General features: G+C 32.3%; 2 protein-coding genes across 3 annotated transcripts; one reads left to right on the top strand and one right to left on the bottom strand.

The window, feature by feature from the left end:
• Window positions 1-6,081: 6,081 nt before the first annotated feature.
• On the top strand, window positions 6,082-8,772 carry LOC115705201 (staphylococcal-like nuclease CAN1). Its single transcript, XM_030632463.2, has 9 exons — window positions 6,082-6,572; window positions 6,712-6,767; window positions 6,863-6,977; window positions 7,073-7,183; window positions 7,540-7,727; window positions 7,838-7,897; window positions 7,988-8,147; window positions 8,239-8,307; window positions 8,438-8,772. The coding sequence occupies exons 1-9, from the start codon at window positions 6,453-6,455 to the stop codon at window positions 8,534-8,536; spliced, it is 978 nt and encodes a 325-aa protein (XP_030488323.2). The 5' UTR covers window positions 6,082-6,452; the 3' UTR covers window positions 8,537-8,772.
• On the bottom strand, window positions 8,765-10,868 carry LOC115705202 (uncharacterized). Of its 2 annotated transcripts, XM_030632464.2 has the most exons (4): window positions 10,766-10,868; window positions 9,934-10,671; window positions 9,422-9,491; window positions 8,765-9,326 (listed from the first exon to the last, which is right to left on the bottom strand). In XM_030632464.2, exons 2-4 carry the CDS (start codon window positions 10,300-10,302, stop codon window positions 9,265-9,267), a joined length of 501 nt encoding a protein of 166 aa, XP_030488324.2. In that variant the 5' UTR covers window positions 10,303-10,671; window positions 10,766-10,868; the 3' UTR covers window positions 8,765-9,264. The 2 variants fall into 2 exon arrangements, with proteins under 2 accessions (XP_030488324.2, XP_060964730.1); XM_061108747.1 differs by having other exon boundaries at window positions 8,765-9,491.
• Between the last annotated feature and the right edge of the window lie 16,770 nt (window positions 10,869-27,638).

Raw genomic sequence — 27,638 nt, 5'->3', positions numbered from 1 at the left:
TTTGATATCATCAAAAAGGGGGAGATTGTTAACTCAAACTTTTCGATCTCCTTGTTTTGATGATTAGCAAATATTTGATTATTATTTGTTACTAATGATTTATTGATTTTGTAGCAAATTTAAAAGAGAAAATAAATATTTTGGTATTTTTACCAAACTTTTAAAAGCAACACTAAATGGACTCAACAAGCATATCAAGAAAGATTCATCAAGGGATCAACAACTCAAGACCCTATTCAAAAGAGGTCTTCAAAATCCCAAAGTCAAAAAGTCAACCTGAAAGTCAAAGTCAAAGTCAAAGTCAAGGTCAACTCTCGGGAAAAATCAACTTGGGATCAAAAACATGCAAATCAAGCTAGGAGGGTCATCTACATCAAGACTACTCAAAATTAAATGGTATAAATCTACTTTAGTCTTGTTAAAGCGATTTGCATAGCACACTAAGTTTTTATAAATTTGAATTTTGGCCCATTCACTAACTTGTGCAAGAAGTTTTCTCACACGATAGTTCAAAAAATCTTTTGATTGAATTTCTAAATTACATTTTGTTTAACTAAGAGAACAAAGTTGGAATTTCTGAAATCGGATAATCGAGTAAGAAGTTATGCGCGTTTAAGTCCCGAAAAATGGCACTTTTGCCCTTTGGTCGGTCATCCGGAATTCCGGATGGCAACCGGAATTCCGGTTGCAATCAATCCGGAATTCCGGTTCCCATCCGGACTTCCGGTTCATGGCTGACCCCACCTCGGGAAACGTGCTAACGGCTATAAACGGCTAGTTTTTTATCAAACACTATATAAACTCGATTTTTCTTTCAAAAAATAAGTTGGTTGAGCATTTATTACATATATCTAACCTATCTAAGTGAGATTAAGGAGCTTCTAAGTTTGAAATCCAAACCAACACATTTCACACACTTTGAGCCAAAATTTGATTTTATTCATCTTAAGTGTGCTTGCTTTTCACTCTAGGTTTCCATTGTATCATCATATTTCTAGAGTGATTTTAGCTTGTATATCAAACACATTTCCATATTGTGATTGAGGTGAGGTTGGCACCGGTTTTGTAAACAACCCGGAAATAGTGAGATTGGCACTTTAACAATCCGAGAAAGAGGTTAATAGTCCTCGGGGGTGCGAAACTATTGTAAGAGGTTTGGAAATACCTTGGTGAAAATTTCCCGGTTGTAAGGGTTAGTCAAGCCCGTTAACTTGGCTCGATATTGGAACTCAAAGCTAGGTCCATAGCTTTGAAGACCAAGGACGTAGGTGGCATAGTTCTACCGAACCTTGTAAAAATCGAGAGTTTGCATTTTCTAATCCTTAAACTCTTTACTTTACAAGTTTAATTATTTGTCTTAATATATTGCTTGCCATACTACTTGCTTTTACTTGATTAATTGACTAATTGCATAATTTTGTGTTAAAAGTTTTAATTTTCCAAAATTAGTTTAAATTTCCAATTCACCCCCCCTCTTGGAAACATATCTTGGGCTAACACCAACCTTGAGCTTCAACTCCCCTGAATTTAAGTAATCCCAAGTTTCAATCAGCTGCAATGAAGAGCAAACATAGTTAGTAGATCCAGAATCAACAATCCAAATAGATTTGTCATTCTCTAAAATATATGATTCAAAAACAAAAGTGTTACTTTTGTTCTTATGGTTTAGAAGTCTGGAACATCTTGCTTTAAAATGTCCCTTCTCTCCACAATGAGAACATAGAAGAATACGTCTGCTTAGTTGTTCCTTGTTTGTCTCTATTACTAGTTCAATTTGAATTCTAGCTTTCATAATTGAACTCAAAGTTGCAGCATTGTCAGAGAAATCATTCTCAATATCTTCAGCTTTCCTTTTGCCCTTATCTGTAATACTAGAGTGGGCCCTCCTTGCAAGTGACAATGTCCTTTCATAAGCACGCAGTTCAGCGTCCAACTTATCCATGTTGGATAAGTTCCAATTGTTGATCATATAAGATACAACAATTTTTTTATACTCAGGTGATAGGCTGTTGAGAATAAATTGAACCCATTGCTCTTTTGATAGGATAATTCCCAACACTTCTGCTTTCTGAAATTTCAAGTTCATCAAAAGTAAGTGTGTGAAGTGATACTCTAACCAGGAGTCATCTTCACACTATGGAGTTCATTTGCAAAGGCATATAATAGTTGAGGATTGGGGTGAGAGTTGTTCATTTTGACACTTCAAATATCAATAAACAGAAATAAATTACTTGGTTCAAATAAATTCATACACAAATTCAGAAAATAACAAGTAAAGAAAATATGTTTGCAAAAATACCAAAAATAAAACATATTCAATTATTTTTTAAGGTTTCCAACAAACTGATACAATGTCCCGTTTAGGCAAGAGTCAAAGATATCATTCATTGAATAGAGTAGCCAGCTCATCAAAAATGAATAGTACCATTCTAGTAACCTTTTATTCAATCATAAAGAGAATCCAACGTTGTCCCGTTTAGGCGAGAGTCAAGGTCATTCCTATTTCATGAGCTTCTACTATTGTTTCATACTTTGTAAGCTCTACTCTTAATTATCAGTTACTATTGGGGGTGATCTTTACTAAGAATAAAAGACTCACAATAATACTTATCTTTCGAGATTCTATGACGTTAAATTGCTAATGAATGAACATCTATTAGGGATGAATCTCATTAAAACAAGAACTATGTAGGACCAATAATAGAGATCGAATGTCCTTATGATTAAAGCTCATTATTTAAAAAATATATTTTTAATTAATCATTTATTTTAATATATATATTTTAATAATAAAAATTACTTAATTTAAGTTGGTCTAAAATTAATTTTTCATTGTGATTTAATTTTCAAGTTAAATTTCGAAAATCTAAATATATATATAATATATATAATTTCAAAATTAATTTAAAATATAATAAAACAAATACCTGAAAATATTTAATTTAAGTTGTTATAAAATAAATAATATTTCAACTTAAATAATTTTTAAAAATTTAATTAAATAAAAAATTAAGTATCTTGAACTAATCACCTTAATTTGAATAATATCCAAATTTAAGTTGATCTAAAATTAATAAATTTTTAACTTAAATATATTTTCAAAGAATATCTAAATAACTAATTTTCTAAAAAAAAATCTAATTAGTTATAACCTTTTTTTTTAATTAAATACATCAAAATACATATAGTTTATCTTGAATTAAGTTCATTAAACTAAGTGTGTTTTTCTTAAATTAATTTTAAAATAATCCGATGAAAAATAAATTTCATGTATTTTGAAAATTAATTATGTTGCTAATCAATTTTATTAGGTTAAACTAATATAATTAACCTATTACAATTATTCAAATAAGGCAAATGAGCCTTCACTGTTGGGGTTATTCATGTGAGGGAGGGTTGGGTTCAATGTATTGTACCCACTACAAATAGCCCCCTAACTCTCACACAAGGCCCAAAAGAGAGAAATTTAACCTTAATTAAATAATTATTATTCATTGAATAAACCCAGTACTAATTGGGCTTAAATAAAACTATCAAAAGTGATATTTTTATTTTAGCAATCTAGTCCATTTCTTTTTCAAAAAAAAAAAAAAATCTAGTCCATTTTAATTATTAAAATGAAATGGGTTCATTATATACATCTAGGCCCAAAGCAAATATATAGGCACAGATACACACAATGATATGAATTATGCTATCGTGTTACTAGATTTACACACAAATGAAAGAAGATTATAAAATTTACATATTACAAATTATTTATTTGATCTATTGGCAATTGGACTATGGTTAAAATCAGATTATTGGATTTGTCAACAAGTTAACCATAACAATTTAGATCGAACAATACTAAATTTTATAAAATAAGTTTGAATAAAAAATAAATAAAATATACATGTAACAACATTGGATAGTTGGTTAATTATATGATTTATTTACTTTAAATTAAATAAATAATTAATTAAATTTTGAAAATCCAAAATAAACAAATATTTATTTCAAAAAATTATTAAATAATTAATTTAAAATTAAACCTATAATTGAAAAATTAGGTTTATAACAAACTTAAATATAAACTAACTTAAAATTATCAAAATTATCAACTAACTTTTATGTTATTTTTCAAATTTAAATTAAATGTCTAATAAAATAAAATGATAAATAAATATCATTTATTTGATTTTATAATTTAATTTAAATAAAATAAAAAACTTTTGAAAAATTGATAAATATCTGGTTATTTTCAAAATAATGTAGATTATTTTATAAAAATATATCATATTTTTAAATTTCAAATAAGGTCATTTTATAAAAAAATTTATTGAAACATCTAAAATATAAAATGCCTCACCTTAAATTTAAAAATAAGATAAAATAATTAAATTTTAAAATTAAAATAACTAATTAAGCAAAAAATGTAAAAATGATCATTTTTCAAGTTTAAAATATACTAATATCTATAATTAATAAACAAAAACAAAATTAATTTTTAACCTGATAATTAGATTTGAGATTTAAAAAATAAAAATCTACATAAAAAATTACACAAAAAATCAAAAAATAAATTACATGAAAAAATATGAAAAAAAAAATAAAAAATTTGAAAAATTTAAAATATTTTGGATCGATTTGGTGCGAATAACATGCAATACATACCATCCGCACGCGTGCACCAAGAAGGCTGGCCGAGAAACCTCGACGTTGGAGGCTACATACAGTATTTCCGTGCGTGCAACGTCTTCAGACAAGCTCGATCGAACTTTCTTGAACAAAAAAATTATATATCCTATGCAATATATTTGCATCCATGGCATTACATTTACATTATATAAATATACATATATTCTTATATATAAGATAAAATTATAGTAGGGATGCTACTTTTTTTCCTACCGTTAGAGGGACATCGATGTTTTTGATATTTCAAAAAGTTATAATTTAATATTTACATAACATTGTACATTATAGTATGTAGTAGGCAGATATCTCATCATTTTTCAAAAATTCTAAATATAAGATGTTTAAAATAAAGTTTAAAGATTCAATTGAACTCGTGTTGTCTCTTTTTGCATGCATGCTTACAATTGAATGTTTGAATTTTGTTATTGATACTATAAATTATTTTAAATATTTTTGAAAATAAATTGACACTACAAAAAATTGCTACTTTTAGTGACAATTTTTTAGTCAAAATATAACTTTTTGATGATTAAATATGACTTTTAGTCACAACAAAAAGTTATTTGTGACTAAAACATAGTATTTAGTTACAAGTTATCACTAATTTAGTTTTAGTTATAATAAATATTGTGACTAAAAATACATTTAGTCACAAAAAATTGTAATTTTTGTGACTAATACTTTTAGCCACGGACCTTTTAGTCACAACACAATAATGATAATTTATAATTAACCACAACAAATTTGTGATTAAAAGTAAAAAAATTTGTAGTGTAAATTTCTACTATTATTATAATATATACAATAAGAAAATTTTAGTTATAATTTTTTTTAAAAAAATAATAACAAAAAATAATGTATATATCTTTTGTGATAACATCTAGCATGATATTAATATTTAATAATTTATTATGTATAATAAGTTAGGTAGAATGGAGACATCCATATTTCCATACAAAAATATACAAATCCATATCGAAATTAATGATATAGAAGAAAACTCGCACACAGACGAGATATTTTTGACATAAATAGCTGAAACAAACAAATTTCTCACATCCATAATTGGATAGGAGAAAACAAGCATAGATGATGATCATGATCTCATTCTCACTCAATTAAATACATACATGGCAAGCAATAAAAACCTAATCTTGAGACCAAAAAGAAAATTAAGTCACAAGGAAGAAGAAAAAAATCTTTTGTTTTTTTTTTGTCTTTTCTAAAGAAATACTATTATGGATTACGTACATTATTAGAACTTTTTTTGTGTGTAATAATTATTAATTAGAACTTGTTTATAATTTAGTTTGGTTTTAAATATTATCATGAAGCGTAGATAGCGCGTATCTAGCCATTGCTTATTTAAGCGCTATTACATGGTTAGCGTGTTCTTCCTCCAAAATTGATATTTTACTCATCTTCTAATGGAAGCTCCAAAACCGTTGACTTGTGACATCTAACCTCCCAAACAGCTAAGAAATATACATAAACAAACATGCTTAGATCTCTTTTTCTTTTATTGTAAATTTAAAAAGAACAAAGTCACCAAAGTAAACTGTAAAAACGGCCATGTCTAATCAAGATTAGCCACGTGTCCTACTTTAGCCTACGAGTCTATTCCTTGTTTGCTTTCTCTCCATCCTCATTGGTCCTCAATTCTCATTCCCAATCCCAAAAATGATTCTACTTCCATATTAATCCTTAACTCATACATTGTCTCAAAAACTCTTTATTCTTTCTCTCAAGTCTCTAAACAGATCGACGAGATTATGGGTAACGTTTTAAGATTATTGTACGGACATTGTTGTAAGCCGGCCACCACTACTACAGGATCCCACGGCGTCTCCGCCCTTACCCATGATATCTTCCAATTCGAGACCACTTCTGAGGTAGGGTAATTGTTTTCTGCTAATAAGATTGATATATGCATATATCATCATAAACTTTCTTCTGATCTTTCTTTTTTCTTCTTTACATATGTTTCTGATTATGTTTAGTGTGTCATGGAATTGTCGTTTAATTAATTAGGTCCCAGATGGACTGAGTAAGCATGTTGTGTCGTCCAAGAAGGCTCAAGCTAATTGGTAATCTGCTCAATGCTCATGCCAATGATCTTGTTTTAAATTCATTACATTGACAAATTGTTGTTGATAAACATATATATTTATATAAAATAAAGGTATGGAAAACTATCCGAGGCATGGAGAGGAGCCAACCCACCTCCAAAGACAGCTGAAGAAGCAACTAGGCTTGTCGTCCAAACCTTGAAAAGACACCAAAAGAAAGATGTTGAGGTACAAATAAATATATATTGCTAATCAAGAAATATGATCATTAAACTGAGTTATAATTATTGAAGCTTATAATAGCAATTTAATGGGCTGTGTAGGGTTTATTGGCTTTCTATGGTTTGCCTCTTCCTCATACTCTTGTTGAAGTTCCTGCTGGGGTCCCAACTTCAACACCTGCTGGAGTAAAGTTCGAATTGCAATCACTACCGGTAAGGACACAATTCTCTTTTGTGAAAAAAAAAAATAAAAAAGAAAAATAATAATAAAAGCTTAATTTATAAGCAGTGAAACGGAATTTTAGACAATAAGATAAATAGAATTTTTGCTCACCCAATCATTATCACTTTCAAATGGTATTCTCTCAAAATATTACCACTACTAAATTGTGCTCTATGTTTAAAATTTGGGGATATTCAGAGTATGAAAAGGTTATCGGTTAATGTATGCTAAATCAGAAATTGGGAATGAGATTAGAAATTATTTCTATCTCAAAACTAATTGGAACGAGATTAGAAATTTGTGCTCTAATTTTGTTGATGATTTGGTATATTTTGATGAAAACCAGATCGATGCGAAGTCAATTGCGGATGGAGATACAGTGACGGTTTATGTTAGCACAGCAGACCCCAGAGAATCATCATGTCTTCCAAGAGACGTACAAAAGGCTGCTGATGAAAGATCCAAAGCGCGTGCCGTTAAGAACTATACGAAGGCAGATGCACTTCACAAGCAAATAGTTGATGCTGGATACAGGTAATAAGAGATCTGAAAAAGTAGAATTTTGTTAACAGTTCAGTAGATTTGTTACTTGTACTAGGCTTTTACAAAATGATTGAGTTTTTTCATGGTTTCATCAATTGCAGGGTGATCAGTCTTCAGAATAATGAGGAAGTTCTAGCCAAAAAGTATAGAATTCGACTGAGGTAATTTTTTATCTTCTTTTTGCATAAATTTGGCCTAATATTTATATTAAGTCATTGGATTTGAATGAAATACGTTGCGTAACAAAATAGGGGAATAGATGCACCAGAAAGTAAAATGCCATATGGTAAAGAAGCCAAGGAAGAGATAGCTAAGCTTGTCCAAGGAAAGTGTCTAAGAGTCCTTGTCTATGATCAAGATCGTTATGGCCGTTGTGTTGGTGATATTTATTCCAATGGAGTATTTGTACAGGTATTAAAACCATGACTGTTCAATACTTTACACTCTGTATAGATAGAAATATGACCGTTTAACATTTGACTCTAACGTACATATTAACCAGGAAACGTTGCTCAAGAAAGGGTTTGCTTGGCATTACTCTGCCTACGACCAACGCCAAGAACTTGCAAAAGTGAGTAATAATAATTAATAAAACATCAATGTTTCTCATTTTTTAACTTCCCATGTTCTTAAACTCTTTTCTAAAGTCTATATAATATTAATGGATAATGATAATTATGATTCTGAATCTATGATGACAGTGGGAAAATGAAGCTCGTGCAAAGAGAGTGGGTTTGTGGGCTTCCTCAAACCCTGAGAAGCCATGGGATTGGAGAAAGGACAGACGAGAAGGAAGATAGTTCCTTTCTAGACAAAGTAATGCAACTGAACACACATATACAGTAAAAGACAGAAAACTGAGGAAAGTGTATATTTATGTACGAGTCATTTTTTATGTACATGTATTTCGTCCAGCTTATGGATTTGTTGTATTAATTGCAATTTATATGAATTCTGTAATTTATCAAACATTCATTGAATATCAATGCCAATTAATAATAATAATAATAATAAAAAAAAGGTTTATGTAGTTCAAGAATCTGTAAGCAATTTTCTTAGAGAAATAATTATTCAAAAAAGAAAAAAAAAAGGTGAGCAATATGTTTCAGTCTTCAGCGAAACATACAAGACTCCTTGCAGAAGCAAAAGAGCATACCTAAACTCAAAAGAAAAAGCTCTATGATATGACCATCTCTGAAGAAAATCTCAATGAGATGCTTATAGCATTCACTTATCTTGTGGAATATTCAGCTACTTACGACTAAGAAAAGAGGGGACCCTCTTAAGTCCAAACATGAACTTTTAAGTCAGAGATAAACAGCAGTACAATATTACAAGAATGCCTCATAACAGAACCCAATTAGAAAAGAAAAAAAGAAAAAAATACTCCACAAAACTATTCAGCTGTCTTTTTCATTTTGATGTCTCCTTATCTGTGTAATACTACATTTGCTTCAGATCTTTTGGTTGAGATAATGGCCATATCCTCATTAACAATTTACTGGGAGAAAAGGATCCAATATGAAACCTATTTGACATTTTTAGAATCATCGTTCGGATCATCAGAATCTGAATCACTTGCATTGTAGCCTAATGAACAATAAAGCACCAAGATTATAATATGCAAAACCATAACAGTGATTCAACCAAAGAAACAAAGACTTGGGTGCTGAGATAGAGAATACCTGGGTGTTTATCACCTACTTTCCAAACAGAAGATCGAGTTTTTGATGCTCTACCGATCCAAGAACGTCCCTGCAAAGTCATTGATAGTAGAATGAACATAGTTGGCAATTGGTATTAACAAAATCACAACCCCAGTGACAAAATAACGAACACATTAATAACCAATTATATACCCAGAGTTCTAGTTGAAGTGACCAAATCATAAAGATGAAGAACCCAAAATAAACATGAGCTCCACAATAGCATATCCAAGATTCAATAACCGTATTGGTATGCATATTTCAAGTAATTATATTGAACAAAACAAAGCAAGAATATCACTCAATTGAAAAAGAGTTGGTACACAACATGATTAATATCCTTGTATCCAAATTTAGCTGGTGTCTAATGCAACTTCTATTTGAACCCCCAATTATATGATAATGCGAAACATAAAAATTCAATTTCAGATAAAGAACATCAAAGTATGGAACTAAAATCGAAACCCAAAACAATAAAAAGAAGAATAAACCTTTTGAGGATCTTTAGCAACACCATAGCCGTTGAAATACATTTGGCCCACCAAGACCTGCATAGCGGTATCACCAGTCTTGGCTTCCTTGAGCGTGTCCTGAAACCATCGCTTAACACAATCGGCCACCACCAGAGACAGCGGCTGAGTCTGAGTCTGGCCACTACGGCTCTGACCCTCGGAGCTCTCCATCCTCCTTGACTTTTGCTGATCCGAGTCAACTCGGAAACTGTCCGATTTGACTGTTCCGGGCGAAGAAACTCGGATTTGAGATATGGGTTTTGCACGCTTTGACTTTTGGAGCTTGTCTGATGAGATTACTCTCGTGAATTCTTGGAGTCTGGTCGTAGATGGAAGTGACTTTCCCATAAAAACAGAGCACGCAACAGGGAAATGAGATAACGATGAAACTAGATTATATTAATAAATAATAAATAAAAAAGATTTTAAAAAGTATGTAAAAAAATATATGTTAATAATAACAATAATAATTTAATAATGAAGAAGGTGGGCGAGGATGTGATTTAGGTTACTTTTCTTATCTGGATTTCATGTTGGGGGTTTAATATGTTGTTTTGAGAAGAACTCAATTCAATACTAAAAGCAAAGGAATGTATTTGGGATTTCCATGGAAGAGAGTATGGTACTTTCTTTTGTCGGGATATCTAGCCCAAATGTAAACGCATTCGGCCCAAAACGAAATGTTTCACAAGCTCTACAAAGAGAATTGGACAAATCCTGAAACAGATTTGAAAAATACACTACTAATAAATAATTACAATAAATACCATATTCATGTAAGATTTGCTAAAATGCAGATACAATGATTTACCTCTTCTAACGCGAATCTAGAACAACTAACTAGGCAATGTAGGCCATTTGATCATCGGTGGAGCATGGTTACTTGTCATTCGGCTTACATGGTGCGACAGTTCGACCCGATAATTTCAATCAATGGTGGACACAAAGTGGTGTAGGTTCGTTGCTTGGAGCGGTGCGAGGTTTGGTTTCAGACAATCCTAGTTTAGGCTACTATTGGTTACATTTCGAAAAAACACACCAGTTCCGAACCAAGAACTGAATATTTTTTGCATCTTTTGATGGTTGATACCAACTTACTAGCACATTCTACAAAATTAGTCCTGCATTACTATCAAGTGATACATTCAGCTAGTGATATTTTTCAATTTTAGTTACAATACAGTTAGTTTATAGCATTCTTTGGGGCTGTGCATAAGCCTATTATCTATAGTGGTTTTTACAAAATATTGAATTTTGAGCAAAAGTTTATAATGTTACTCACATGGATTTTTTTTTTTTTTTTTTTTTTTTATAAAAACACTGTCTTTTTATAAAACAACGGTAAAATAACAAAACAGAATAATTTAAACAACAGTGGAACAACTAAAAAATAACCGTAGAACAACTGTCAAAACTTAACACAATACATAATATAAAACTTACATAATTTTTTTAAAAATAAGCAAAACATTTTTGAAAAATGTTCCACCCCATAGTAAAAAAGAAAAAAGTTAAAAATTTCAGTATATATTGTAAAAATTTCTTATCTATACAAGAGCTAATACCTTCTTTTGTACATTATATGGAAACATAAACTAAATAAAGATATTTTGTTTCCTAATATGGTATCAGTACACATTGAGGATTTCCACCTCTCCTCTTCTGTCTTCTCCTTTGAAGCTTTCATCCATGAGGAAGACGTGCAGCTCATCGTCTTCAAAGACCTCCAGCTTCATCACGCTTGTCGGATCGAAGAGAAAGAATCCTCTGCCTGGATACAATTCTCTTGGCCTTCATAACCCCCTTCTTCCGCCAGCCAAAATGTTCTCCTCAACTAAAACTCCTATTTGATCCTCTCAAGAAGATCACAATCCATACTTCCTAGGCTCTAGTGATCATCCAGGTTTTCTTTTATCAATTACTCTTCTCATAGGTCAAGAACACTACCAATCTTGAAAGAGAGCTGCTCTGATTTCCATTGGTGTGAAGAATAAGACTCCATTCATCGATGGATCTCTTCTTTGTCCACTTGCTGATGATCTAAATTTATGTTATTGGCTTTGTTGCAACAATATGGTCATGGCATGGATACTCTAGTCTGTTTCAAAGGAGATTTCCGCTAGTATTATGTTTCAATATTGTGCTGTGAAGATGTGGAATGACCTTGCTAAGCGTTTCAATCAAAGAAGTAGCACTCGAAATCTTCCAACTAAAAACTACTCTTCACATTGTTACACAAGGAGACAAAGATGTCAATGCCTATTTTACCACACTCAAAGCTCTCTGGGATGAACTCAATGAGTTCCAACCATACACTCCCTGCACCTGTGGTTGTACTTGTGGCGTTATGAAGAAGCTCATCGATTACTTTGCTTGTGATCAGATCCTTTAACTTTTCACAGGACTCAATGAGTCGTACGCTGCAATCAGGGCTTAAATTCTTGTAATACCTAGATTAAAATAGTATTTAATTTTTTTTTTCTTTTCTCTTGAGATATTAATTGTGCGAGAATAATTATCTCATTTATCTATGTTGTTAGTGAGTTGAAATTATTTATAGAGTAATTGTCTTAATTTTTTAGAGAGAAATAAAATTGTATTAACTACGAAAGTAAAATATTATAGTATTTTTACAAGTTAAGTAATTACTTATAATTAAAAGTCCAATATAAAATTACATTTTAGTTTTTGTTAGTGAATTTAATTGATTATATGAGTGATATTACATAAAATTATTATGGAATTTTCAAAGGAATAAGTTTTGAATTAATGGCACTATTTGAAGATATAAAAATATTGTAATTGGCGTTAAAATTTAGATTATGGCTAGAGTCGGTAACTTTGTGATATGCAATGTATCATGTGTATCACTCTTGGAGATTTAGTTTGTTATATTATTTTATATAATATAATATTTAGATTAAATAATTAAGTTATACATAATTAAGTGTGACAAAGTATTAATTTTATCAAATTGTAACATACATTATGGAGTTACAAAATGTGCAAAATGATCACAAAATAGGAGTTGCAAATCCTTTAAATTTGATGATCCCTTGAATATGTAACTGTTGCCCATGATTTCGCCCAAAATACGTGGACCAACCAAACAGGGACACGTGGGCACGAAGGTCTTAACACTCAAATTATCAGCTAAGTCTTTATAAAGTCTGGCGTCATCCGGGATCTGCCTCCCGGAGAAGGCATACGAAGTCCCCTATGCTCCCGGAGGCCTAGGTGGCATCAAAGCATCTCCGCGAGGTGTCAGGCTTCCTCTGAGCAGTCACCTCGCATTTAATGCCGCATGGGAGGAAATGTGTTGGAACTGCCACATGCAATAAAGTCTGACGACACAACCCCCAATCTGCACCTACGAAGCTATGATCACTTAAGTCTAATGACGGCTACACTGTGAAGAATCACATCATTCAAAAGGCAATAAGGACAATCCACATAAAATCCCTACAACACCTAGGGATTTGACCATGCATTACCCATGGTATATTCATTGGGAATACCCAACTTTATTGATAGTTACAAAAATACATGTACTATAATTCTGGGAATCACCCCACCAAAAATACTATAAATACCCCCTCAAAGCTCATTAATGGGGGTCGAGAATTTTGGGTTGCATAAGTGCAAGAAGAGTAAATACTCACCAAGAACATTCTCTGTATTAAATATACTCATAAATATACAGACTCGTGGACTAAGGCTCATTAACGCCCCAACCACGTAAAAATCCTTCTCTTAATTTCTTACAACTCTTTAATCTTTTATTATTTTATTGGTTGCCGAAAACCTTGGTCAATATTTTAGTGCTTTCATTGAGAGCTGAAGAAAGCTTCTGTAAACACACAATATATTACAATAATGGTGGAGACTCGAAGCACTCGCCAATCTCGCCCTCTAGAAGATGCTCAAGATCCAAATGAGGAAGACGTAGCCTCAAGAGCAGCTGAGGGCTCTGAGGAAGAAGAAGGAATTCCCGATGATGATTACGAGGGAAACCTCGATGAGTACGCCTACGATGACGGTAGCTACTCGGAGTTGGTGCTTCTAAGATAAAAGGTTGTCGATCATGAAGCTGAGATCGCAGCCCAAAAAGCACAAAACCTAAAGATGCAAGAGGTAATGCTGGCCATGCAAAAAGCCATGGAGGCAGCTGGCATCCACGTGCATCCCAAAGCCATGTCTGCTGGACTTGGAAAGGAACCAGAGGAATCCTCACCAAGTACTCAACGGTAAAAATCTAGGGAACCAAGCCCTATAAGGTATCCCATTGAAGGGAACCAAAAGAAAAACCCTAATTCTATCCCTGGGAGAAAGAAAAAGGCGCAGGATCCGCGAAAGGTCCGCTCAGATTTCCCAAAAGGGAAAGGTCCGCAGAGGGGAAAACTCCAAAAAGGGAGTCTTGGCCCTCAGGATCGAGAGGATCGAAAAAGCGTTTCCGTGCACCAGGAGCCCGGAGGTAGAGGAAGAAGAGGACAGAAATGCCCTCCCGTCGATTTGAGAAATCAAATCAATGGGAATCAAGGTGACCTCCGGGATCACCTTGACCAAAAGAAATACGGGCCCGTGGTCTCCACGGGAACGTTAAATGAAGGAATCATGGCGGAACTCGCCATACTCCGAAAAGATATCGCCTGAGTCTCTCGGAGACAGAGGGGCGATGACTCTGACTCCGACTGCGAGGACCGGGAGCCATGTGCCAAGCACATCCTGGAAGCAGAGCTCCCCAAGAACTTTAAGATGCCTGAAATGGCAGCTTATACCGGGAACTCCGATCCAAGCGACCACCTGTCGCGGTTCAATCGTGTCATGACGGTCATGAGAGTCAGCAATGACACAAAATGTCTGTGCTTCCTGCTTACTCTAAGCGGGTCCGCGGAGGAATGGTTCAAGAAACTGGAGCCAGGATCCGTGGGCTATTGGAATAAGTTACAGACCAACTTCCGGAGACAGTTTGTCGCCTCAAGAAAGGTCAACCTGGAGGTCAGTGCCTTGACTAACATCAGGCAGCTGCCTACGGAGACCTTAAAGAACTATATAAAGAGGTTTCGAGAGGAAGCCTCAAAGACCAAGAAAGTTGATGACGGACAACAGCTTGCCCTTCTCCAGGTAGGCATCCGTACAGGGACTCCATTCTGGAACGAACTACAACAGGAAGGAGCTGCAAACCTTCAGGACTTCCAGAAAAGAGTCCAAAAATACTTCAATCTTGAAGAGGCCCAAATAGTGGCCTATGAAGGATATTATCCCACCGGGATGGCAGGGTATATGCTAGGAGCCCAGCCATCGGGTACTGTCCCGACCGCAACTCCACCAATGAGCGGCATACAATTCTCTGCTACCCTCGGATACAGTCAAGGCCAGGCCTTGGCCCCCGCATCGTCCCATTTTGGGAATCCCTCGGGTATGAATGGACAAGCCCCCTCACACTCCGCTCCAACTTCCAGCCTGGCAGGTCCTTCTCAGGGCTCGAGGAGTAAAAGATCCTCCAAAGGCAGCACCCGGACGGAGGAAAAGCGACAAAAGAGGGGGTACACTCCCCAATACACCCAGTACACGGAGTTGACAGACTCCCAAGAGCGTGTGTACTTTGCTACTAGGAAAAATACACACTATCAGAGACCACCTCCCTTGTACAAGGATAGTTCCCGGAGGGACCCCAACAAGAGATACGAGTATCACAACGACATTGGGCACAACACCAATGAATGCAAGAATCTCAAAGATGAGATCGAGAACTTAATCCGATTGGGACACCTCTACGAGTGGATCAAGAATCGGCTGCCTCATCTCAACCCAGGACAGGCGACTGGAGCTTTGCCGCAGGAAGCACCAGGGGGGTGCAACAGGAGTATTGGCTCCAGTTGCTCCCACCGGAAATGCCCAGCATATCCCCGGTCTGCCACCCCGACCTAATGGGAGAGTGGCCATGATCTCAGGAGGACCCCATATCGGAGGAACAACCCGCAGAGAATTAAAGCGGTACGCAGGGGCCGTGATGTACAATGAGATTTGGGAAGTTACTCAACTCCCAGCTCAAAGGCCCCGGCTGATAGATCAACCCATCACATTCACGGAAGAAGACGTCAAGACTGTGTGTTTTCCCCACCATGACCCGGTAGTCATAGAGACCCCCATCGCCAACAAAGTGGTGGCCAAAGTTTTGATTGACAACGGAAGTTCCGTGAATCTACTTTTCAAAGAGGCCTTTACTGCAATAGGCCTGACGGACCGAGAGCTCTCACCAAGTGGTTCCCAACTCACAGGGTTTAACGGAACGACGCTTATCCCAATGGGGAAAGTGAGACTTCCCGTCACCTTGTGCCCAGACACCCCCGAGAGCACGTTTAAATATTGCACTTTCGTGGTGGTAGACTGCCCGACCGCATACAACGCAATCCTTGGCCGACCGGCCTTGGTAGATTTCGGCGCAGTCACATCCGTACGGCACTTTGTTGGGTTTTATGCCCTAAATAAAACTCATTTCAATATAATCAGATTTACTTATTAATATAGATCAGAAATAACATTTAATGTTGCATGGTTCACATGATTTATTTCATGATTATATGTACATAATGTATGAATTCTATTTAAGTCCAGAACATATCAATTTGTTAATAATTATAGTGTTGTCAACACAGTGGAATATAATCTTAATTATATGTTCGAAAGTTTATTCCCTGATTTGTCAGAACACTGGATTTAGACTAACATGGTATAATCAGCGATAGGTATTCTTACACCTTGGATAAGTGTTATGTCCTTTCCTGGAATTGGCAAAGTTTACCAGCATCGGATGTATGGAGTATACATCGAAAGGGACCGATATTGAACTTTGATTAGATATATTAGAATTTACCGTAATATCTATTTAATTCTATATCACCTGTTGATCCTAGATCAAATGATCTTAATCCTGATATGATTAGGTTCAATCTCAAGAGTGTTATTCGTGTTCTTTGATTTGTTAATTAAGCCTACTTTTGGGTCAGGGTGATACGTACATTTTGGGAACACGGTAGTGCAATTGAGTGGGAGCGCTAACATAAATATGGAATCTATAGCTTCTATCAAGCGAATAGAAAGTAAAGGATGATTTCCTTCGAGCTTAACCAAACGAAAATAAATGGTGGAGATCTCATTTCACTTAGCTGAAATATCATTTATACAGGGTTAAGTGTTTTAAGGATAAAATACATTGTAGGGTGTTACGGTAATTTAATCCCTTTACAGTGTAAATCATCTATATAGAGGATCATTGATTACATTAGGGTTATAACAATGGATAACTAATGACGTGTCTATATCGTGGAACATATAGAGCGTTCTATATACTGAGAGTGCAATTCTAAGTTTTATGCGTGGATTCAACGAAGAATTAATAAGTCAGTGAATTTAAGATATAAATTCTTGATCTACTTATTGGAAGGTCAGATATATAGACCCATGGTCCCCATACTAGTTGAGACCATACTGCTTGTAAGACTCAGTTAATTGATTTTAATTAATCAATTATAATTCTAAAGTTAGACTATGTCTACTTTGTGAATTTTCACTAAGCAAGGGCGAAATTGTAAAGAAAAGAGATTCTAGGTTTATTTATTAATTAAGAGACTTTATATGTCTAATTAATAAATATATTAAATGAACATATTATTTAATAATTAATTTTTAGTTATTAAATAATTAGAATTGGCATTTAAATGGTTGAATTTGAAAATTGGCGTTTTTGAGAAAATGAGATGCAGAAATGATAAAACAGCAAAATTGTAAAAGTGAGGCCCATTATCCAAAGCCCATGGCCGGCCACACTTATAGGCTTTTATCATTTATTTTTTCATTATTTTAATGCCAAATAATTGTTGAGTTTTATGCCCTAAATAAAACTCTTTACAATCTGATTAGTTAACATAGTGGAATGTGATTGTGATCATATGAATCAAAAGACTAAGTCCCTGTTTCATCAGTGTTTTGGATTTACACTAATGTGATAATCAGCGATGATGTGTACTTACACTTAGAGTAAGTGTTATGTTCTTTCCAGGACATTAGTAAAGTATACTAGTTTCGAATGTATGGAGTATACATTGGACTGGACCGATATTGCAACTTAGTTAAGATATTATAAACTTACCGTTATATGCTTAGGTTCAACTCAGGAGTACTATTCATGTTCTTTGATTTATTAGTTAAGCCTACTTTTGGGTCAGGGTGATACGTATATTTTGGGAACATGATAGTATGATTGAGTGGGAGTGCTGAACATAAATATGGAATCTATAGCTTCTACTGGTGTATAGAAGTCAAGTGATGATTCCCTTCGAGCTTAGCAAATAGAAGTAAATGGATGAGCTCTTGTTTAAGTGACTAATTCTTAGATCACTAAACATCATTTATAGGTAGCTAAGTGTTTTAAGGGGAAAAATACATTGAGGGGTGAGAACGGTAAAATTATCCCATCTCGATGTAAATCATCTATATAGAGGATCTTTGATCACAATAAGATTATAACAATGGTTGATTGAGATAGCATATCTATATCGTGGAACATATAATATGCTCTATATAAGTCTGAGAGTGCAATTCTAAGTTCTAAGAGTGGATTCAACGAAGAATTAATAAGTAGGAATTTACTTAGTAAATTCGGTTCACTTATTGGAAGCTCAGCATATAGATCCATGGTCCCCATTCTAGTTGAGAACATACTGCTTGTAAGACTCAATAATTGATTTATGATTAATCAATTATAATTCTAAAGTTAGACTATGTCTAATTTATGAATTTTCACTAAGCAGGGGCGAAATTGTAAAGAAAAGAGATTCTAGGTTTATTTATTTATTAATGGACTTTATATGTCTAATTAATAATTAAATTAAATGACAATATTATTTAATAATCTATTTTAGTTATTAAATAATTTAGTTTTGGCATTTAAATGGTTAGAATTTGAAAATTGGCGTTTTTGAGAAAATAGAAATAACATTTGTGAAAACTGCAAAACCAAGTGGGGCCCATTACACACACCATGGCCGACCACTTAAAGTGGATTTTCAAATTGATATTTTCATTATTTTAATGCCAAATAATTTCTAACCTAAACCTAGTGGTTGCCTATAAAGAGAAAGTGATGGCTCAATCAAAATCATAACTTTGAATAACCTTTTCTGTCAGAAAATTTTCTCTTCAGAAAACTAAGCCTTCCCTTTCTCTTCTTTGGCCGAAATCACTCTCTCTCTTTTCTTGTTCATAAATTTCGAACCTTAGTGATAGAGTAAGTGCCCACATACAGCAAGTGGTAACTCAATCATAGATTGGAAGACTGTGAAGGATCACACACAAAGAGAAGGACATTCGGGCTCAGATCTTGATAATACTCTGCGACAGAAAGGATACAAGGGTTAGAGATCTGAGTGGAAGGAGACATTAATTCCGCTGCATCAATGTAAGGTTTTCTTAACTTTATATGTGTTTATTTTATCGTTTTAGAAAGTTCATATTTAGGGTGTTAAACAGCATACTTGTGAGTAGATCTAAGATCCTGGTAAAATAATGTCCAACAATAATTCTAACCTAAACCTAGGTGGTTACCTATAAATAGATAGTGATGGCTCACATTCACACTTAACTTTGTGAACTTTGTCAGATGAAATTGAGCCTCCTATTCTCTATAGCCGAAACCACTTCCCTCTTCTTTTCTTCTCTAAATTTCGAATCCCTTGAGTGAATGAGTGAGTGCCCACACACATCAAGTGGTATCTCAATCATAGTGTGTAAGACTGTGGAAAACCATCTAACAAGAAGGAGAATCAGCATCAAAGGAAGGAGAGAAAGAGATCCAGGTTCAGATATTGATAATGCTCTGCTACAGAAAGGAATCAAGGGCTAGATATCTGAATGGAAGGAGTCATTATATTCCGGTGCACCCAATGTAAGATTTCCTAAACTTTATATGTGTTTATTTCATTGTTTTAGAATTCATATTAGGATATTAATGAAACATACTTGTTAGTAAATCTAGATCCTGGTAAAATATATCCAACAACTGGCCTCAGAGCCATGGTAATGATTTACTTTCATGAAATATGAATTAAAACGATGTTATATGTTGATTTGGATGGTTTCATGTGGTTTATGTGCTTATTTGATGATAGTTTATAAATCACAATATATGTTACTGAAATATTTTTTTTATTTCGATCTGGAATTATTTTTTCTGGAAAGTAGACAAAAAATTAATAAATTTAGGCTTTTACAGAACCTAATTTGGATTTTTTATGAATTAGTTATGATTTTTTGAAGTTGAACGAAAATATCAGGATTTGAATGCACACGCGCGCGCGAACGCTCAAACAACATCTTGTTTTCGTCATAACTTTTGATTCAAAAATCGTTTTTCATTGAAACAAAAGCCAATTTTTGGTAGAATTTTGTGTAGAATCTGAATTTTCAATTAAAAATCTAATTTTTAGAATAAAATTAATTTTTATTAATTTTTTAATTAATTAAAATTAGTTTCTGATATTAGTAGGCTTTGAATTTTGAAAATTTTATTTCTCACAAAGGAGCCTTATGGTTATTTTTTGAAATTTTAGATTATTTTATTTATTTTAATTATAAGATCAGATATTATTTTTTTTATTAAATTTTAAATGATCATACTTTGATATTAAAATATTATCTTTTAAAAATAATCTTGTACTAATTTCAAAATTTGCTAACCATATCATTTTTTTTTTTTCAAATTTGTTATTTTCAAAATATATTTTATTAATTAAAATTATAAGATTAGGAATATGTTAGGTTTAACATTTTATCTTATTAGATATTTTTTTTATTAAAATTATATTTTGGCAAAAATAACATGAAATTTGAAAAATTGGTTAGTTTAGTTTTAAAAGATATTTTAGGTTTTCAAACCATAAATTTAACAAACTTATTATTTTATTATTATTTTTTAAAATATTCTAACCATATAAAATATCTTATTTTTTAATTAGTTTATTTATGTAATATTTAAATTTATTAAAGTATAAGACTCAGAATATAATAATGGAATATCTAAATTTAAAATTCAAGGTATTTTATTATATTATATTATTAGAAATTTTAAATAAATTTAAATTTTGAATAAACTTGACATTTGAAAAATTGGTTAGATATTTTTTGATTTTTTGTTAGAATTTAAGAAATTTAGGAGTTTGTTGAATTTTGAATTTTTTCAAATATTCTCTAACAATCTAAATTTGAATTCTAGTTAAGCTATTTATTTTAAAATTTAATTTTATTTTAAATTTTAAAATTGAGATATTTTAGCTTACTTTCCAGATATTCCAGATCAGTTATTGTTTGTATTGTTTGATTATATTATTATGTATTCAAATTTTTTTTTTACAAACCTATTATTTATTTGATCACAATTGCTATGATTAACTTGTTGACAGATCCAATGATCTAATTTTAATCATAGTCCAATTGTCAATAGATCTTATAAATAATTTGTAACAGGTAAATTTTGCAATTTCTTTTATCTGTGTAAACTTAGTAACATGATAGGGCCCATCCAAATCTTTTGACCTGTGTGAGCCTATATGTTTGCTATTGGGCTTAGATGCATATAGGAAGTGTTGGAAATTATTTTACCAGGATCTTAGATCTACTCACAAGTATGTTGATTAACACCCTAAATATGAACTTTCTAAAACGATGAAATAAACACGTATAAAGTTTAGGAAACCTTACATTGGGTGCAGCGGAATTAAATGACTCCTTCCGTTCAGATATCTAGCCCTTGATTCCTTTCTGTAGCAGAGCATTATCAATATCTGAACCTGGATCTCTTTCTCTGAATCTTTGATGCTGAAACTTCTTCTTGCTGAAAGTCTTTCTTCACGATCTTCCTTACTATGGTTGAGGTATCACTTGCTGTGTGTGGGCACTACCATTTCGAAATCTCAATGAGGAAGAGAGAGAGAGTGGGTTCGGCCAAAGATAGGGAGAGAGAAGGCTCAGGTTTTTCTCTGAAGGAAAAATAGAAAATTTAAGTGTAATTTTCCTGAAACCTTCACTATCTATTTATAGCATTCCACTAGGGTTAGGTTTGAATTATTTGGCATTAAAATAATGAAAATATCAGTTTAAATTTCCTACAAAAGTGGCCGGCCCTATACTAGTGGATTTGGGCCTCACTTTTTGCAATTTTGCAGTTTTATCCTTTCTGCATCTGATTTTCTCAAAAACGCCAATTTTCTAATTCAACAATTTAAATGCCAATTTTAACTATTTAATAACTATAAATAATTATTAAATAATATTTTCATTTATCATATTTATTAATTGAACCATACAAAGTATCATAATTAACAAATATGCCCCTAAAACTCTTTCTTTACAATTTCGCCCTTACTTAGTGAAAATTTCACAAATAGACATAGTCTAAATTGAGAATTATAATTGATTAATCAAAACCAATTATATGAGTCTTACAAGCAATATTATCTCAACTAGTGCGGGGACCATGGGTCTATATAACCGAGCTTCCAATAAGTAGATCAAGAATTTATTACTAAAATTCACTAACTTATTAATTCTTCGTTGAATCCACGCATAGAACTTAGAATTGCACTCTCAGTATATAGAATGCTCTATATGTTCCACCATATAGATGCATCATTAGTTATCCATTGTTATAATCCTAATGTGATCAATGATCCTCTATATGAATGATCTACACTGTAAAGGGATTAGATTACCGTTACACCCTACAATGTATTTTATCCTTAAAACACTTGACCCTGTATAAATGATATTTCAGCTTATGTGAAATGAGTACTCCACCATTTATGTTCGTTTGGTCAAGCTCGAAGGAGATCATCCTTTGCTTACTATTCGCCAGATAGAAGCTATAAATTCCATGTTTATGTTAGCGCTCCCACTCAATTGCACTACCGTGTTCCCAAAATCTACGTATCACCCTGACCTAAAAGTAGGCTTAACTAACAAATCAAAGAACACGAATAGCCTTTCAAGATTGAGCCTAATCATCACAGGATTAAGATCATTTGATCTAGGATCAACTAGGCGATATAAATCTAAGTCAAAGTTCAATATCGGTCCCTTCCGATGCATACTCCATGCATCCAACCTGAGCTTTACTTTAACCAATGCTCTGGAAAGAACATAGCATTTCTCCAAATGTAAGTAAACTCTGTTGTAGATTATCATATCAGTAAAATTCTATGTTTGATAAATCTAGGAAACTTTATTCACATAGCCATGTTTACTTTCCAATGTGTTGACAGCACAATAAACAGGATCAAGTATGTGAAAAGGGTTTTAGATGAATTCATACATTATATACATATAATCATGAAATAAATCATGTGAACCATGCAACATTAAATGTTATTTCTGATCTATATTAATAAGTAAATCTGATTATATTGAAATGAGTTTTATTTTGAGTTTTATTTAGGGCATAAAACCCAACAAACTCCCACTTGCACTAATATAAAACAAAAAGTGCGTTTCAAATAATCTCAACTCCTCGATATACAAATCAAGTGTAGTAGTAGTAAACTCCTCGTAATAGGATCTGAAAGGTTGAATTAACCATAAATTTTTCTCCACCATTACTCTTCCTTTAATCACAAAATCATTGATAATGTGAAATTCCTCTCTATATGTCTACTCTCTTGGGATACTGGATTCTATACCTTTGGCAACTACTTTTGGTTAATTATGAAATCAACACTAGTAGTTTAAGGCAATTTGCAATGGTGCCAAAGATGTATAGAACTTTCCTTAGACTGAATAAGTACCTTTCCTGTAACTTTAACATTCAGTCCCTTCCTGGTAGACCTAGAGACTTCAGATAGGTTTTTACACTTCTCCAAAATCACTATTCCACCCCCAGAGTAACCACCATCTTATCAGAAAGGTTTACTAGCACAAAGACAAATTTTGAAATCTGATATGGTGTAGTCTAAGAGTTTTAAACACACCCTTATAGACTAACATATAGTTCCTCTTCTTAATCTTAAGATTTACTTGATTGTCTTCCAATGTTCTTCTCCTGGATTAATCTGATACCTACTTATTACTCCCACTCAACAGCAGATGTCTGGTCTAAGGCATACAAAAGCACATCTAAGACCTCTCACTGTTGATTTAAGAAATTCTTTCATGACTTTATCTTTTCTGGAATAGTTGTGAAGCTTCTATAGATTGTCATTAGAAAGAAAATGTTTCAGCATCTTACTAAAGTAAGTTGGTTGCATTAGAGTAAGTAATTACCAGGTATACCATAAGCCATAGGTTTAGATAAACTCAAACCTATAATACTAGGAACAGGAAGTTTTGTTAAGTCCATTGAATGGACTTATAAACGAAAATTTCCTTTTATATCCTTGTAATAGAAAACTTTAGGTTATTCCATGTGAATGGATTAAACCATAGTTCTAGTGGCTTTCTTCTTAGTTTCTTATCTTGACAATCCATTACTTGTTTAAACTCACAATGGATTTTAATCACTAGTATCTCCCAAGTCACGAGAAGGTGAGTTACTAGAAACTCTCCCACTACGACAAGGTACCGTGAATTATGTCTAAGAAAACTAAATGGTATTAATCTCTTCGGTTGTGACAAGACAACAGAGGCAGTGGGATCATCATATGTTATATAAGATGATAGAACACTTTTGGAATCAAGAAAAATTTCTCCTTTATTTACTACTTGTTTTCAGACTTAGTCATTATCTTAGAAAAGTAGTATTTGTTTGAACAAACACTTTCTTATCTATTGACAATGGGATGGTCCACCCCTAATCACTTAGAATAGCTAACAAACCATGGTTAACAGTTCTAGCTTTTCTTAAGATTTTGATTAGGTCATCCATGAATCTAGTAATGATTTACATTAAGTACACAACCATTACATCATTCTGAAATTGTATTACCATAGAAGGAATTAGGCAACGACTAGTAACTAATCATCAACATGCAACTCGAAATTTCTGGGGAGGTAAGTTTGGATATAATTCAAAAATCAAATTAATGATCTTTGAACTGCATATCTACTAACTATTTCTCCACCCCTATCAGTTCGCAAGATCTTTAACCACTTACCTTAATGGTTTTAACCATTGCTAGAAATTAATGAAATTTTTAAATATTTCAAATTTCTTGCTAAAAGGTATAATCTAGAGTTATCGTTTTAAGAATACAACAAAAAAGTCATATCCACCCTTGAATGTACATCCATCTGCGAATGAGATGAACTACTTTCAGTGGATATAGGCATATTAACTCTTTGCAGAGATTGATCTTGTCAAATCCACTATGAACAAGATACAAATGCCATAGATTAAAAAAAATGTGGTAGTGTCTTTTGATGACATAGGTTTAGTTACATCAAAGAGTTCTTAGAATACTGCAAGTGGATCCTGGTCACAGAATACCTAACTCATATTCCATACAGTTTTAATCCATTAATAGAAGATGGATATTAAACACTTGAGAAAGTGTAACTGTATTGTATTCTGGAATTAGAAATATAAGAAAATTTCTATTTGGAATCTAAAATTAAAGTCAAAGACTTAAATTTATACCAAATATAATGAGTAATTCTATCTTGGACCAGCACTACTAATACAAACTCTAAGTCAGATTTGCCCATACAAGTAGGAGATTTCTAAGATTGAGGATTTATATCAATTGGGAATAGAATTTCGGGATTATATTCATATGCGTCATTTAGTTTCTTAAGAGAAAATATAGAATGACATGAAATGATTTATAGACCATTCATCCAATGATATGCTTTGAAGCTAATTCGAAATGAATAAGCTAAGAGGAATTAGGATAATTTCGTTTATAAATAAGAATCCAACGATGCTTCAACTAGCGAATGTCAAAGTAATCTTATTTATACAATCTTCTTGTTTCATATCGTAAAAATACTAGTCTAAGGTGTCATCAATTGATGAACAGCTAGATGTCGAATATACAATATTTATCTTTCGAGATCTAACACTATTATGTATGTCTAATGGTGAAAATCCACTAGGGATTTATCTCATTAGATAAACAAGCCAAGTTAGACCAACAATGAAGATTCGAAATTAAACTACAACTTAATAACAGAAAATAACATGGTTCAATATAAATTCATACACAATTCAGAAATTATAAACATATAGCAAGTAGGAATGACAAGTGAAAATAATAAAACATACAATCCTAAATAATTTCCAAGGTTTTTCAACAAACTGATGCAGTGTCCCGTTTAGGCGAGAGTCAAAGCATCATCCATTGAATAGAGTTGTCAGCTCATCTAAAATGATAACCATTCTAGCAACCTTTTATTCGATCAAGATTGGAATTCAGTGTTGTCCCGTTTAGGCGAGAGTCAAGGCAATTCTATCTTATGAGCTTCCACCATTGTTTCATAATTTGCAAGTCAAGTATGGTCGCCACCATTAGGGTGATCTATACCATACAAAACACTTACAAACTACTTATCATTCGAGATTAAACGGTGTGAAATTGCTAATGAACGTTTCTCCATTAGGGAGGATTACTCACTAAAACAAACGCGGTGTAAAACCCACAATGGAGATCGAATGTCTTTTGATTAAAAGCTCATTATTTAAAAAGAGTTGTATTTTCTTTGATTCTCTTTATTTATTCTATTTATTTTAAATATATATTTATTTAATTAAAATTTCCAATTTAGAATGAAAAATTCTAAATATAAATTTTAATTTAATATTTATAAATTTTACTTAGATGGATATGAAAATAACATGAATTATTTTCATCTTAGTAATAATTTCCAATAAATATTTAGAAAAATATTCAATTTAAGTTTTTACAAAATTAATTTAAATTAATTTACAACTCAAATTTTATTTTCTATATATATATATTGCATTTCGAAAAATTAAAGTATTTAAGAATACAATTTTCGAAAAATGCATATTAAAATAAAAAATAAATCATGGGAAAATTATTCTAATTTAATGTTGGCCCAAAATTAATTAATAAAATTAATTTACAACAAAAAATATAATTTTCCTATTTCATTAAATATATATAAGAAAAATTTCAAATATTTAAGTATGATGATGAAAATCAACTTAAATATTAATTTTCTATTTAATTAAATACACTAGAAAAATACTTCAAGCAAAAATATCATCTATCTAGATTTTCCTTTGACTAATTAATTCAATTTCTAATAATATATTTTAATTCATGTATTTTAAATTAATCAATTAATGAAAAAAATTATTGATTTAAGTTGGTCCAAAATTAAAATAAATAATTTACAACTTTAATCTATTTTTCAAATAAAATTCGAAATTCCAGCATTTAAGAAATGCAATTTCGAAATTTGATTAATAAAATAAAGAAAAATATATTTTAAAAATTATTTAAATTTAGTTAAAAAAAATAAATTTCAACTAAAAATAATTTTCTATTTAATTAAGTGTCATGAAAAAGAAATATTTAAGTATCATGATGAAAATCAACTTAGATATTTAATTTTCAAATTAATTAAATGTATTAAATTCAAGAAATAAATAATTAAGTGTAGAGAAGGCTTAATTATTAATCTCTAGTTTAATACTAGGAAAAATATACTTAAAATAAATTGTACCAACATTA

The sequence above is a fragment of the Cannabis sativa genome, chromosome 1 (assembly GCF_029168945.1).
Source record: "Cannabis sativa cultivar Pink pepper isolate KNU-18-1 chromosome 1, ASM2916894v1, whole genome shotgun sequence".
Lineage (NCBI taxonomy): Eukaryota > Viridiplantae > Streptophyta > Magnoliopsida > Rosales > Cannabaceae > Cannabis > Cannabis sativa.
The sequence above is the reverse complement of the archived record's forward strand: the minus strand, read 5'-3'. Positions and strand labels throughout refer to the sequence as shown.

Excerpts from the sequence above, each read along its gene's own strand:
- LOC115705201 (XM_030632463.2), top strand. The coding sequence starts at position 6,453 with ATGGGTAACGTTTTAAGATTATTGTACGGACATTGTTGTAAGCCGGCC. Across the intron at positions 7,184-7,539 it reads TCGAATTGCAATCACTACCG|ATCGATGCGAAGTCAATTGC; the intron begins GTAAGGACACAA and ends GATGAAAACCAG. Across the intron at positions 8,308-8,437 it reads AACGCCAAGAACTTGCAAAA|TGGGAAAATGAAGCTCGTGC; the intron begins GTGAGTAATAAT and ends CTATGATGACAG.
- LOC115705202 (XM_061108747.1), bottom strand. The coding sequence starts at position 10,302 with ATGGGAAAGTCACTTCCATCTACGACCAGACTCCAAGAATTCACGAGA. Across the intron at positions 9,492-9,933 it reads TTGCTAAAGATCCTCAAAAG|GGACGTTCTTGGATCGGTAG; the intron begins GTTTATTCTTCT and ends ATGACTTTGCAG.